The sequence below is a fragment of the Spea bombifrons genome, chromosome 5 (assembly GCF_027358695.1).
Source record: "Spea bombifrons isolate aSpeBom1 chromosome 5, aSpeBom1.2.pri, whole genome shotgun sequence".
Lineage (NCBI taxonomy): Eukaryota > Metazoa > Chordata > Amphibia > Anura > Pelobatidae > Spea > Spea bombifrons.
In genome coordinates, this window is record NC_071091.1 from 50,100,944 (window position 1) to 50,117,198 (window position 16,255).

At 40.1% G+C, this 16,255-nt stretch overlaps 1 protein-coding gene across 3 annotated transcripts; it reads left to right on the plus strand.

Moving 5' to 3' along the window:
- The first annotated feature begins 2 nt into the window (after window positions 1-2).
- ATPSCKMT (ATP synthase c subunit lysine N-methyltransferase) lies at window positions 3-15,757 on the plus strand. Of its 3 annotated transcripts, none has more exons than XM_053468047.1 (5): window positions 3-54; window positions 3,428-3,723; window positions 11,071-11,208; window positions 12,474-12,524; window positions 15,501-15,757. In XM_053468047.1, the coding sequence occupies exons 2-5, from the start codon at window positions 3,439-3,441 to the stop codon at window positions 15,699-15,701; spliced, it is 675 nt and encodes a 224-aa protein (XP_053324022.1). In that variant the 5' UTR covers window positions 3-54; window positions 3,428-3,438; the 3' UTR covers window positions 15,702-15,757. The 3 variants fall into 3 exon arrangements, with proteins under 3 accessions (XP_053324022.1, XP_053324021.1, XP_053324020.1); XM_053468046.1 differs by lacking the exon at window positions 3-54 and adding an exon at window positions 283-344; XM_053468045.1 differs by lacking the exon at window positions 3-54 and adding an exon at window positions 756-833.
- The last annotated feature ends 498 nt before the right edge of the window (window positions 15,758-16,255 follow it).

Genomic DNA, 16,255 nt, shown 5'->3' on the forward strand with positions numbered 1-16,255 from the left:
ACTGATTCTGGAAGCCTCTATGGCAGGAAGGTACCATTGTCAAATAGACGCAGGGTGATTAACATATTGAACTGGTGCACCTCGTTAGAAATGCCTTAAGGAAATGAATCGATTGCACACTTTAAATTGTGTCTTATTAAAATGTTTTGGATCGTACAATGTGGAAACTCTATTAATGTAAAAAAACACCCTCACCCTCTGATTCTAAGATGGTATATTCTAAACAGTCCCTCTGACAGCCTGAACTTGAACGTCAGAGGAGGCTTGACAACGGTGTCCCGCCCTACAGCGACTGAATTTATAATTGATGGCGCTTGTTAGGTTTAACCCAAGTATGCTTTAAAGTACGGAATGTCTCTGTCCACACATCGTTCCGACGTGTATATGTTACGGCTAAACTGAGTTACCGAGGGTGACGGTTCCTAGACCCTCATCGGATATCCAATCCTATACAAGTGCATATCACACTGTAGTACGCTTGTAATATATGCGTTTTCCAGGGCTCCAATACGCTCAAAGCTACAAAGGATCGTAATACGTCGTCTCGTGTATGATGTTTGAACTTGATGAATGTGTTTATAACAATTGTAAACATCCACAGCTCCATCCGCTGCGTTATAATGAATAAACTACTTAGAAGCTTATTCTGCAATTCTATATAGAGGCCCGGCTACGATCTAAGTCGGTCCCTTTTCACTGCCCATGTGCTCTGTATTTAGCCCCGCCTCTTCCCGCTAGTTCTGTTGTTACAAAGAAAGCTGTCCGTTTCCTGTCACCTCTGCAGAGTTAATGCGGTTCCTTAGCGTTGATCACTCACTGTAGATTTAACAAAGGTTAGTTGATCTGGTCGCTGCAGAACGATACACTTAATGATATGTAGCTTACAAGCGAGAGTGCATTTTTCCAAATATATTAATCTTTATTTGACATACACTCAGAGAGTTCAAGTGTTAACTCATTAATAGCGCATCACAACGACGTGTTAACTCACTAATTGAAAACAAAGTAGTTGTAATAATGATCCTTGCAAAAAAAATGTTTTCACGACTTGAAGATTTTATAAATGATGTCACCTGTGGTCAAGGATTTTGAAAAACACAGATAGGGGGGCACAGAAAACATTAAATCGCAGAAGAAGTTTGTCATTTCCAACTGTGTGACGCTGACAGTGTCCTTGTTTGTTCTTAAGATGTAAAACAAGCAGTCATTTGAAAGCAGGATTTTCTGTAAAATAAGCGTTCCTTTTTAAAATATAGAAAGTTGATATCCTCATCCAGTAAATCAGTTACATTTGATTACAAGCCAAGATGCTGATTCCTTTTTTTAAAATTAGTTTAAAACAATCGTAACACTGCAGGAATGATAGATTTATACACACCTATATGACATCCCATTCCGAAACTATGGGCATCGATATGGAATTGCTCCTCCCTTTCGGCTATAACAGCCTCCACCCTTCATAGAAGGCTTTCCACATGATTTTGGAGTGAGTCTATGGGGATTTGTGCTCATTCAGACAGAATCAGTTGTGAGGTCAGGCATTGATGTTGGATTGGATGAGAAGGTCTGGCTTGCAATCAAGCTTCCGTTTCACCCCAAAGGTGTTTTTTGTCATGTCTCTGTCCAGGTCGTTCAAATTCCTCCACACCAAACGAATCAACCATGTCTTTATGGGCCTTGCTTTGGTCTTTCCCAAACTGCTGCCACAAGGTTGGAAGCGTACAGTGGAATAAAATGTATTTGTATGCTTTAATGGAACAAAGGGGCCTAGCTCAAACCCTGAAAACCAACAGCAGACGTTTATACCTGTTACACCAAACTTTACATTAATCGTTTTTTTTCCAGTAGATAGCGTTCTCCTGGCATCTGCCAACCCAGATGTGCCCATCAGGCATCTAGATAGTAAAGCGTGATTCATTACTCCAGAGAACACGTTTTCAATGCTCCAGCAGTGGTGGTGTAGGTTACACCACGCCAGGGGGTAGATAAGGAGAAGGGAGTGAGAAGTGGTAGATAGGGCAGAAGGGAGTGAGAAGGGGTAGATAGGGCAATCATACTCCTATCATGCCAAGTCTGCGAGTACATCCTGGAATCTGGCTATGCCTGGGCATGATAGGAATGTGATTGCTGTTAATCATATATATATATATATATATATATATATATATATATATATATATATATATATATATATATAATATTGTTATTTAATTGTTTTGTCCTATTTTGGTGTGTAACTTACTTTAAATAAAAGTGTTAGATTTTTTATGGTGTGGGGGGGGGTCATATTCGGTTTTGGCCAGGTAAATGCTGCACTTTCGGTTTCAGTCCAGAATTCGTTTCGGTGCATCCCTACTACTAAGCCAGACAATGAAGTGGTAGGCCTACACCACATCAATGTTTGGCGTAGTATATAGTGATTGGGGTTTTGTTACAAGTTTTTATTCCTTTCTTTTTCTGGGATGGGGGGGGCGCCAGAGGAGTAGTCCGCACAGGGCGCCAGAACACCTAAGGCCGGCTCTGCACCACGCCAGCTGATGCTTGGCATTGGGCATTGTGATCTCAAGCTTGCATCCGTCTACTCGGCAATTGAAACCCGTTTTGTGAAGTGAGTACACCACATGGACACAAGCTGCTGGCAATGTGTTGGGCAATCCAGTTTGGGGCAGGGAAAGAGGCAAAATAATCTTCTGGGACTCACACCACCAGGATTGTGCTAATGTTCATTCTCTTATGTAACTTTGAAACATTGTAGCAAGTTCAAACATTTTATTTTCCTTTATGTGATTTTCACTAAGAATGATTGACACAGTTCTGCCACAAATCCCAGAATGCAAATGATGGCATATATATATCTGACCCAAGGTAGTGCCCCAGCCGACCCCCCCACCACTTACCTCCACGGCTGTTGTCCTCTATGCCTCATTTCAACAACGTGCTGCACAGAGTAGACTAAAACCATTGCAATGCTGGTACCTTTTTACTTGGTAGAAAATGAAATCCAGATAATTATTAATGATTATTAGCACTGATGCTGTTATTATTAGTATTTCAGTTTCAGTTAATTTCAGTGGGATCTGGACAGATTTTAACTGCTTAATTTAATTTGATCTCAATTGGCTGCACATAGGTTTACTTTCACCTGCCTATATATTTATGTTGTATCTTTCATGTCATTGTGTTCACATCTTAAATCACTTTAGTCACTTAATGTCCCTGAAGTGACTTAATGTCTCTAAAGTGTTCTGCTAAATGATGCCTGTCCACCAGAACTTTATCTGGGGACCATAGTAGTCATAGAGTTAAAACTGGTATAGTCTGTGTTTTTTAAATGTGTCTTGAATTGCTCTACTCTTCCTTTATGTTACAAACATTACATTAGCATACTTTAGAACTATAACTGCTTACGTTTAAATTTACTTTACAGGCATTCCTGCCATGTCAAAACCCGTTTACGATGGTACCTTCATGCAAGAGGAACGCCATTTGGCATCTAATACAGGACACGCAAACAAAAAGAAATGGGGATTGGTTATCACTGGTGTTGTTGGAGGGACATTAGTGGCACTGTACGCAGTGACCACTCCATTTGTAGCACCAGCATTAAGAAAAATTTGCCTTCCATATGTACCAGCAACTACCACTCAGATTGAAAATGTACTGAAAATGCTTCGGTCTAGAAGAGGACCTGTTGTCGATATTGGGAGTGGCGATGGTCGTATTGTAAGTTTTACCAATTAATATATTATTTTTTTATTGTGCTCGTTATATTGCTCTGTATTAACCAGTGTTGTCTTAGACCAGGGGTGTCCAAGTTTTTTCTGCAGTGGGCCACTTCATCAGAATTGTATATGTGCGCGGGCCGCACTCATTTTTCACTGAGAGAAAATATGGCCTTTAATAAGATATGCAGATTAAAATAAAGTAAATGACACAAAACCTTTACTTTTCCTCTCACTGATTTCTGGGATTTCTGGGCCTACAAATTCAGGATTCTGAATAAGTAAAAATAAAATAGTTCTATTTATTTTAGGGATGCACTAAAATGAAAATTCTGGACCAAAACCGAAAATTCAGGGTTCACTTAGCCGAAACTGAAAGTGACCCCCTCACACACTTTTAATAAAAGTAAGTTACACAGCAAAATTGTACAAAAACATTATATATTATGATTGTTTACAGCAATCTCAGGCATACCCAGATTCCAGCATGTACTGGTTGGCTGGGCATTGTATTTTTTGTCCAATTTTAGTGTGTAACCGCACTTTTATTAAAAGTAACACACCACAATTGGACAAAAAAAATCAACAATATGACTTGGCATGATAGGAGTATGATTGCTAACAGCAAACACTCTTTTTATACCCAGGCAACCAGTGAATCCTGGAACCTAGGCATGATGGGACTGTGATTGCTGTTAGCAGATTGCTGTTAGCAATCACACTCCTATCATCCCAAGTCAGCCAGTATATGCTGGTACAGGGTGGCTGTAAGTACAGACCCCTTACTGCTGGCAGCATCAGTACACAAGGGGGGCAACTAGCCAGGTTTTAGCATGTACTGGCTGACTTGGCATGATAGGAGTGTGATTGCTAACAGCAAACACACTCTTTTTATACCCAGGCAACCAGTGAATGCTGGAACCTAGGCATGATGGGACTGTGATTGCTGTTAGCAATCACACTCCTATCATCCCAAGTCAGCCAATACATGCTGGTACAGGGTGGCTGTGAGTGCAGACCCCATACTGCTGGCAGCATCAATACACAAGGGGGGCAGCTAGCCAGGTTTCATCATGTACTGGCTGACTTGGCATGATAGGAGTGTGATTGCTAACAGCAATCACAGTCCCATCATGCCTAGGTTCCAGCACTTACACATCCATGCTATCACACACACAAATTCATTCATTCACAGAATCATTCCCTCAATCAGACATACTAATTCACACAACCTCCCCCACCGCCTTACCTGCTCTACAGCTCTCGATGCCGCTCACAGACTTCAGCAGGGGGCGCGGCCTCCCTCGTTCTCCCCACAGAGGAAGCAGGACTGGAGCAGAGAATAGACCCTCCCACAAGTAAGCAGCAGGGCTCTTGTGATCCTGGCTGCTGATCTCACGCGGGCCGCACCTCGCATGTTGGACGCCCCTGTCTTAGACTGTAGGGAGAATGCTGTTAATCAGTCATGAACAATCAGCAGCTTTCCTTGTCAAAGTACCCCTCCGTAAACAAAGAATATTCACATAGGGTGCCCTCCACTAATATTGGCACCCTTTGTAAATATGAACAGAAAAGGTTGTGAAAAATTGTCGTGATTGTTTAACCTTTTGAACTTTTCTTCAAAAATACTCTGTTCTGAGAGATATCAAACAGTTGCGAACACAAAACAGGTTTAATAAAAAAAAGAAAAGAAAAAATGTTAAATGTGTGTGGCACAATTATGGGCTCCCCTATGAATTCATGAGAAAGATATTCAACTATGAATATTAGATATTAGGTAACACAAAATTCCCTTAGTCGTTTATCACAATGGGTAAGACCAAGGAATATAGCTGTAATGTGCAGCAAAAGGTTGTTGAGCTTCACTGAATGGGAAGTGGCTATTGAAAATGCAAGAATTAAGAAGTTCTAGCCAACTTTAAATGTTATGAATCAACTTATGAATCAACTATATAAATGAGGCAAATAGACAACTGTCAGATGAAAGACACTATGTGAAGCTACAGGATGATCCCACCAAGGAATTTACTAAACAACTCAATAGGATAATACAAAAACTGCCATACACCATTAAAGACCAGCTAAAACTACTAATACCTGAAGATCCAAAATTGGGCTCCTTCTACATGCTACCCAAAATACACAAAGAAGGCAACCCAGGGAGACCCATCATCTCAGGAATTGGTACACTGACAGAGAATATATCTGGCTGGATAGAAAACACCCTGCAACCACTAGTACAACAGACACCCAGCTTCCTTCAGGACACCACAGACCTCTTAAACAAACTGGCTGACCTGGGCCCACTCCCACATAACACTCTCCTGGCCACCATGGACGTTGAATCCCTATATACCAACATCCCACACAGAGATGGCATAGCAGCATGCCAGGAATACCTGAACCGACACAACATGGACACCGAATCAGTTACGCAGCTCATTCAATTTATACTTAACCACAATTATTTCAGGTTTGGACAGGACCTCTACATCCAGAAAACTGGGACTGCGATGGGTACTCGAATGGCACCACAATACGCAAACCTCTTTATGGCAAAATTAGAAGAGGATTTCATATCCACCTGCCAAACAAAACCCCTGGTGTACCTTCACTAAATAGATGATATTTTAATCATCTGGACCGCCAGCAAAGAGGAACTTCTCACCTTCCACGAGAACTACAACGCATTTCACCCCACCATCAACCTCACAATCAGCCACTCACCCACAGAAATAAACTTCCTGGACACCACCATCAGCATCAAGAACAATACCATCCACACATCCCTGTATCGCAAACCAACAGACAGACCGACTTACCTTAAAAACAACAGCTTCCACCCCAAACATACAAAAAACTCTATCATATACAGCCAGGCCATAAGATACAACCGCATCTGTTCTGATACAGCAGATCGCGACAAACAGCTCCAGAAACTAAGGGGAGACTTTATGAACCAGGGCTACAATGCCAGGATAATTGACAACCAGATACAGAAGGCTACCAACATTCCCAGAAAAAAATTACTAAAGTACAAAGAACATCGTACTGGAACCCGTGTGCCTCTGGTTGTCACTTACCACCCCCAGGTAGAAGCTCTACGCAAAATATCCAAAGAACTTCAAGCAACACTATACACCGATGACAGACTCAGGGAAATTTTTCCACAGCCTCCCCTACTTTCCTTCAGACAGCCTCCCAATCTTAAACAACTGATAACCAGGAGTGCCCTGAACAAGTCCACAAAAAATGGCACTTTCCCCTGCCTACAAGGAAGGTGTAAAACATGCGCACACATCCACACTGTGGACATGGTGCCTATACCCAATTCTAATACACGCCATAAGATCAATGGTGCCTTCTCCTGCAAATCTTCTAATGTGGTTTACCTTATTATGTGTGCAAAGTGTCCAACAGCCCTCTATGTGGGTGAAACAGGCCAGCCATTGCATAAAAGGTTTAATTCACACAGATTCCACATCAACAACAAGAGAGCAGAGACACCAGTGGGAGAGCATTTTGCCAAAATGGACATAGCATCAGTGACATCAAACTGGCTGTATTAATGGGACTGTTCAAAACTCAGAGGGAGAGAAAAATATGGGAGGTTAAATTAATACTTAAATTTAACTCTTTAAATGCTGGCCTCAACCGGGATAGGGAATTTGTATTCCATTATCACTTTGTAGATAACAAACCAGACATGCACACAACCTGACCCCATTAGAGTTCTGAATACCTCCTGACACCTCCTTTTATGACTCCAATCCACCTCTGATTTTAACACTGTTGACCGATCAAAGAACCTTGTCTTGGACATTTTGATGTTATCTGCTTCCCAATTGTAACCATGCTGTTTGACTGATACTTAAAGAGAGGTTTTTCACATTATTGTATAACATGCCTGATGAAGGGACCTGAGAGGTTGTGAAAGCTTGCTATCTATACTTACTCAGTTAGCCAATAAAGGTATCATTCAAACTCCACTTGTCTCCTGTAATTCTACGGCTAACACGGTACCAACTCTCATCTTTTATGAATCAACTTGGAACAGGATATGTGTCTATAACGCACTGGGTTCAAGTGGCCAAAAAAAAGGATCACAGCTGGAGAATTGCAGAAGTTAGTTGTGTCTTGGGGTTAGAAAGTCTCCAAAACTACAATCCAATGTCACCTACATCACCATCTTTAGTTTGCCAGACACTACTGAAACTTCAATTGGGATCAGGTTCTATGGTCAGATGAAACCGAAATAGAGCTTTTTGGCAATAAATGTGACACAAGGAGCTTCTCTGGCTGCGGCAGCAGTTTGGAAAGTAAGTGTAGTGACAGTGTATGCGCCTCGATGGGCGCTGACTCGGCGGCCAGGGGCTGGTTTAGAGGGATATCGTCGGTGGAAGACGGAGAGGGGCATGAACATCAGAAGCATTTACCCAGGAGGGCTCCTCTGGACCGTAACCCAACCAATGGACGAGATACTGCAATCATCCTCTTTGAAACCTAGAGTTTAAGATGGTTTCTATTTCATATTTGTCAGTACCACGGACAATCACCAGGTCAGGTGCACCACAAGGTGTAGATAAATGGGTTTGCACTAGGTTTCAATAGTGATACGTGAAAAGCCTTGTGATTGCGCAGTAGGTTGGATAACAAGAGTGTAGGAAACCTCATTGATCTTGGCTCGAACCTTTTAGGGACCGGTTGTAAAAACAGTAAAAAGGGGAGTCTTGTCTGCATGCCTTTTTTTGTAGGCCTTGTTTGGAAAAGAGATCTGGTTTCGTTGAGATAATATTGCCCCTGCTCCCAACCTCCAGGATGAATGGACGTGTCGCATCTGGTCTGCTGTGGACAGGCGCAGATAAGGAGGCTTGTTTGAGACTATCAAAAGCTGAAGTGGTACAAATTTGCAAAACGTAGAAATCATTGGATCCCCTTGAGGTCGGTAGCTCTTGCCCAGTCGCTGATAGCTGTGACCCATCTAAGCCAGTCTCAGAAACGATATACCCAAGAAAGATAATACGGTTCTTCTCAAACTCATATTTCTTGAAGTTTTCTCAAGGCACTGTAACACTTGTCTAACATGCTTTCTGTGGTTTGTGAGATCAGATAAGTAGATAAGGATGCTGTCTAAATAAATCAACACATTCGACAGTAACATATCACAGAATATATTGTTTAGGACGCCTTGAAAGACAGCTGGGGCATTACACACACCGAATGGAATCGCTAAGTATTTGTAATGTCCATAATGCATTAAAGGCTGTCTTCTGCTCATCATTTTCTCGGATACTAATAAAGTTTTTCTGCTCCCCTGAGATTCAGTTTGGTGAAGACTTTAGCACCTCCGGGCTGGTCATAGAATTCTATAATCAAAGGCAAGGGATATTCAAAGTACTCCAGTGTAGTCATAACACTAAATACTATTGCTTATATGGAGCTCATTTCTTTCCAAATATTTTGCTTACCAGGGACTGAAAGGCCTTCCTATATACTGACCTTACAAGCACATACATATATGTGTACACTGCCCTAATGCACTCACATATACACTGCCCTTACACACATATGTAAACACACACTTGTCTCACCCAACTTACACAGCCATGCTCACACGCACCAATAAACACAATTACACATCCATGCTCACACATGCACACAATTACACATCCATGCTCACACATGCACACAATAACACATCCATGCTCACACATACACAAGTACACATTCATGCACACACATACACACAATGACACATCCATGCACACACTTACACAATTACACATCCATCCATATACACACACACAAGTACACATTCATTCTCACACACACAAAAGTACACATTCATGCTTACACACATACAATTACACATCCATGCTCACATATACACACAATTACACATCTGTGCTTACATAAACACACAGTTACACATCCATGCTCATACACACAAACTAACACAATCACAAATCCATGTTCATACACACACAAGTACACATCCATGCTCACACATACAATTACACATTCATGCTCACACATACACACAATTACACACCCATGCTCACATACACTAAAGCAGTTACACATCCATGCTCACACACACAAAAGTACACATTCATGTTCACACACAATTGCACATCCATTCTCACACAAATAATTACACATCCATGCTCACACACACACAGACACAATTACTCATCAATGCTCACACATACACACAATTACACATCCATGCTCACGCTCACACTAACACAATCAGAAATCCATGTTCATACACACAATGACACATTCATGCTCACACATACACACAATGACACATGCATGCTCACACATTTATACATCCATGCCCACATACACTAACACAATTACACATCCATGCTCACACGCACACACTAACACAATCACAAATCCATGTTCATACATGCAAAAGTACACATCCATACACACGATTACGCATCCATGCTCACACACAATTACACAGTCATGCTCACACACACACACAATTACACATGCATGCTCACACACACTAACACCATTACACATCCATGCTCACACACACACAATTACACATCCATGCTCACACACACAATTACACATCCATGCTCACACACACCAACACAATTACACATCCATGCTCACACACACAAGTACACATCCATGCTCACGCATACACACAATTACACACCCATGCTCACATACACACGCACAATTACACATCGATGTTTACACATAAAAGTACACATCCGTGCTCATACACACACACACAAGTACATATCCATTCTTACATACATATATATATATATATATATATATATATATATATATATATATATATATATATGCACATATACATACATCCCACCTCCCTCTGTCCAATCTCCGCTTACCTCTCACCCTTCCTGCAGCTTTCCCTCTGGCTTCTCACGCACACTATGCGAGCAGCCTCAGTTTCACTGCAGGGTCACATCACCCCTGATACGCTCCTGTCTCCCCGTGGCGGTTAAAGACAGTTTAGAACAATTAAATGAAAATAACTGGCATTGAAAATAACTGGTTGTTTAAACCATTGCAGCATTTAAATAAATGGTTAAAAAAATTGCAGGGATCTTGTTAAAGTAACAGCTTTAATGTTCAATGGGATATCTGTGAAAGGTTCAGAGATTTAAGGGAATAATGCAAACAAAAGCAATAGATAATATAATGCAATGCAAACTGAATTTCGCTTCAAGAGTATATTTATTACCGCTCCATGTGTATTGCTAACATTTCCTTTTGATTTCCCAACAATTTGGCATGTTGGTTTATTTTTTTCAACATGCATATAGCTAAATATTATGTTTCTCTGCTGAAGGTAATAGCTGCAGCAAAAGAAGGCTTCAAGGCTGTTGGTTATGAGTTAAATCCTTGGTTAGTGTGGTATTCCCGATATCGAGCATGGAGAGAAGGTGTTCATCATAATGCCAAATTTTATATTACGGATTTATGGAAGGTATGGAAAGAATGTGTATATTTGAAACCATTTTTTCATAGAAAAAGTTATAAACCTAATTGAAATTTCTTTAGCCTGCTAGTATTTTCAATGTGACAAATATTGTAATAATTATTTTCCTACCAATTAATTTAGAATTAAAGGCATAGGCTGTATTATTTTAGTTTTTTTTAAAGAAAAGGAAATACCCACAATGTATATATGTATAATACGCTATATGGACAAAAGTATTGGGGGCCCCATGGCCGTTACACCAAAAGGGGCTTTTATTGCATTCTAAATGCATAGACATTAATATGAAATTCTTCCACACCAAACTTATCCAACCACGTCTTTATGGACCTTGCTTTGTGCACCATCATGCTGAAATAGAAAAGCTTCTTCCCCAAACTGTTCCCACAAAATTGGAAGCATAGCATTGTCTAATGTATCTTGGTATGCTAAAGCATTAAAATTTTCCTTCACTGGGCCTAGCCCAAACCCTGAATTCAATAATTAGGAGGTGTGTCCCAATACTTTTGTCCGTATAGTGTATATAAATACAATGTACATTGATTTGTGTCACAATTTTAATTGGTGTTAATGGCTGTTGAAAATATGTTTTTCAATATAAAATCTGAATAATCCCCAAATAGCAATCAAAGCTTCCAGATCATGACTGCTGAAAGAAAGCTACATTGAAACAATTGACAAAAATCAGTAAAGTGCAAAAGAAACTGCTCCGCACTGAAATGTGAATTTAATATACATTTCTAGCTGCTTACTACTTGTGTAAAAATAGCCCACTTTACACTAAAGATACAAGAAAAAAAGGAATAAAGAAGGAGCGCTATAAATTAGTAAAAAAAAAAATACATATATATGTGCAGATTAACAAACAAATATGTGCAATGTGAAAAAGAAATTATATATAACATTCACTGAATGTTATATATAATTGACATCCCCCGCAGAGGAGATATGGTTCACGTGAAATTTAGGAATAAATAGTCCCAGCCAACATTCACAATGTACAATCGTAAAGTCACAATCGTTAAAGAAGGGATTCAGAAATAGTAACTGTCTTTGTGCGCTTGGACCAAAGATTAGCTCTATTATCTCCCACGATTATCAGCTATACCGTTTCAGCTAGTGACCTTTATTGATGCCATATGTGAGCTTCTATGAGACTATGCAATTGTTGAAACCTCACAACTTAATTTAACTAACATATAAAATAAAAAATGCAATTCAAATAGTCTTAGAAGCTGTCATTATTTTCACAGGTCCGCTTTTCTGGATATATGGATGTTGTCATATTTGGGGTACCACAGATGGTAAGTTATATACATTGATGTGTTTTTTAACTATTTAAAAAAACTAACTGAAAAAACATCACAGAATATTAAACCAATAGTTTACTGCACAGGATGCCTGGTGCTAAAACAAGCTCTGATTGTTTTTATGTGATTAAAAATTCAGAGAAAAAATAAATTTCTTATCTATTATTGGTTATTTGCTCAGCAAACTAGAAAACACAATTCATGTTATATCTAAGTTGGGCACCTGCACCTTTATTTAACTGTAGAACTAGTCTCAGACAAAAAATCAGTAATATAATTATGTTTGATCGCTTACTCACTGAAGTACGGGGTATGTCAACAGGTAGCAATCCAGCTAAGCGAAAGGCACACTACTAGAGAGGTACTTGTTTGTCACTGCAGTTGGCACAGATGGCCAGCAGATACTAATCTCTGCCATGGGAAACTACGGTATTTGCTCCATTATAAGACGACCCCCCAAAATTTGAATATTAATTTAGGAAAAAAAGCCTGAATATAAGGCTACCCTATAGGAAAAAAGTTTTATCAGTAAATATTCATTCACATGTAAACTTTTTCATATTTAATAAAAACTATGATTGAGAAAAATAATTTTTTTGTTTTTATTGCCTATTATTTGTCAACATGCCCCCCAGTTATACACATCTGCCCCAAGGCTTGGTACTGTCCCCCCCCAGATATGCCTTATATCATCCTATATGCCACTCTGCCCCAGATACGCCTTATTCAACCTTGATATGCCACTCTGCCCCCTTTGATATGCCAGTCTGCCCCCTGATATGCCTTATACCCCCTATATGCCACTCTGCCCCAGGTATGGCTTATACCCCCATATATGACACTTCACCTCCCTGATATGCCACTTTCCCCCAAGATGTGCCCCCCCGAGATATGCTGCCACGCTATCCCCCCCCCCGAGATATATTGACACTCGGCCCCCAAGATGTGCCCCCCCTCTAGACTTACCGGTGCAGACTCCCCGGGGTCTTGCGGGGCCGCCGGGGGACATATACGCAGTACGCGTATTCAACTTCAGGTGCCGGCTCTTCCGCCGTGGGAAGTGCCGGCAAGGAAGATTGTTAACGTACATCGCGCAGACGTTCACCGGCTGTGGCGATGCAAGCATAAACAACCTCCGCTGGAAAGTGCCGGCAGGGGAGGCTGTCTGAGCGTATTGGAGAGTAGGATGCAGGTCCCCTGCACCGCTGCGGGGATCTGTATCCTAACCCTGCTGCCTGCCCGGCGCCTGGAACTGCATGCCCGGGCGGTAGGCGATACGAATTGCGCATTCCTGCGCTAGACCCTGGATATAGGCCGCACCCCCACTTTAAAGATTTAAAGTGGGGGAAAAATATATATTCGGGCAAATACGGTAATATTGTTTCCCATCTTCATGTTACAGACAATTTTTGTATTCTTTAAAATTGTTGCAATAATATGTAATAGGGTGGTTATTAGTGTCTATTATAAATTAACATCTAGGTATCTGGTTTCATTACATTGTACATCGAATAATATAATTTGTGTCTGAAATATTTTTTGGCAGTTTTCCTTGGAGTTCTGCTTCATGGGGCACATGAAATCTGCATCAAACCATGTACCATATGCCTCATTGAATGCTCTAATTAAAGTCTTTGAACTCTCGCTTGCTGTCCAAGCTCAGTGGTTTTATTGCTATTATATAGCAGATATACAATACTGTTAAACAAAGTAAAATAAAATGCCAAAATAATCAGACTTGTGGGAATAAGAATACAGAATTTTCTCAAAGGTCAGAATTTTAGAAAAGTTACTCCTTCCATAATACCTTTTAATTAAACAATTATTTATTACGTTGCCTCTCAACTATCTTACACACTACATGTCAAAAGCACCATGTTGTTAAGTGGAGAGGGATATCTTCTACTTTGCTCTGAAAAAATATATATATATATACACACACACACATACACACTATATAGACAAAAGTTTTGGGACACCTGACCATATACCAACAAGGACTGTAATGACATTGCTTTCTAAATACATAGACGTTAATATGTAGTTCCCCCCCCTTTATTGGAGTGTTTCTGTGGGAATGTTTGCCAATTCATTTAGTAAAGCATTTGTGAGATCAGGCATTGGCGTTGGAAGAAAAGGCAGGGCTTGTAAATTTCCTTAACAGTTTATACCAAAGTTGTTCGATGGGGTTGAGGTCAGGGCTTTGTGCTGGCCAGCTATGCTGGAATGTAAAAGGGCATTCCTCAAACTCTTCCCACAAAGTTGGAAGCATAGAATTGTCCAAAAAGTCTTGAAATGCTGAATGGGACATGCCAAGACATTTTGGACAATGCTATGGCAAGGCCCTTTTCTATTCTAGGTGAGTGCAAGTGAGCTGAGGGTTATTTTTTCAGGAGTAGGCTATAGTGAATTTGTGCCTTGGCTTGCAATAGGAATTGCATGATAAAAAACCAGATATATTCGGCCAGATTCCTTAACTGAGATAAAACATATCACATCTTTTTTTTTATAGTCAATAATAAAATAGTCAATTTGCAGTCAGTTCATCTGTTATTTGCTATTCCTATAAATGCTATGAATGCCTTATTAAATATGACAGGGTCTAGCAGAAAGGCTTATGTGCTTCGTAGACTTGAGAGGAGTTTTAGGATGCTGTATCAGTAGGACATATATAGGTTAAAATTGCATATCCTTTGACCAGTCATCTTTTTTTGTCTGTACCAGTATGTCTTACTGGGCTGGTAATATTATTGTGTATTTTAACTATTGTCAGTTGTCCCTTCCCTTTTGTAACAGTACAATGGAATCCGCTGATTTTCTATAAATTCATATGTAGTGCTATAACCACACAACAAGAATATTCTATTGTGTTATTAATGGTAGTAGCAAATTGTTTTTTTTTCCTTTGAAAATATTTGGAGAATAGGATCTTTCAGATTTTAATAAAACAGCTTTGTTATGTCTCTACAGATGCCTCAGTTGGAAAAGAAGCTAGAGATGGAATTACACAAAAGTGCTAGAGTAATAGCCTGCCGTTTTCCATTTCCACAGTGGATCCCGAACCACATCTCTGGAGAAGGAGTGGACACTGTCTGGGCATATGACTTGGAGACATTAAGAAAAACCAAAGACTCAGAAGACCAAAAACAAATTTTGTCTGAGACAACATGACCGTGTACCACTTATTGAGTTCACATAATAATAATAAAACACACAGGAGACCGAAATTTAGTTGGAAAGTGTATGGCCACAGCTCTTCGTTAGATGTTTTATTGTACACTGTGACAAAACTGCACTTGAATGTTTATACTCGTCAAACACTGCTTGACGCTATCTCTGTCAAGCAATACACCTTGTAAAAACAGTAAACTTTTGGTCATAAGACCACCTTAAATTATTCATAAAACATATGGCAACAAGCCACTGTGACCAGTGCTGACATTACTTCTGCCTGCCGTAACCCTGCACTAGCAGGCGGACTGGCGTAACTCACATTACATTTCCAAAGGGACCCTTCCCTAGTGAAAACAATACACTAACTTACTGAGGCGTACCACCGCCTCACCATTGAGGGACCGTCTCCAAAAGAATCTAGCTGGAGACAGGAAATCAGTGAAAGCAACAGTCAGTGTTTCACCACCTGCCTCTCTGGAATGAAGTGCTATGATCATATTACATATGAAATTGTATTTATAAAACTAAAATAATACCATGTACTGAATCTG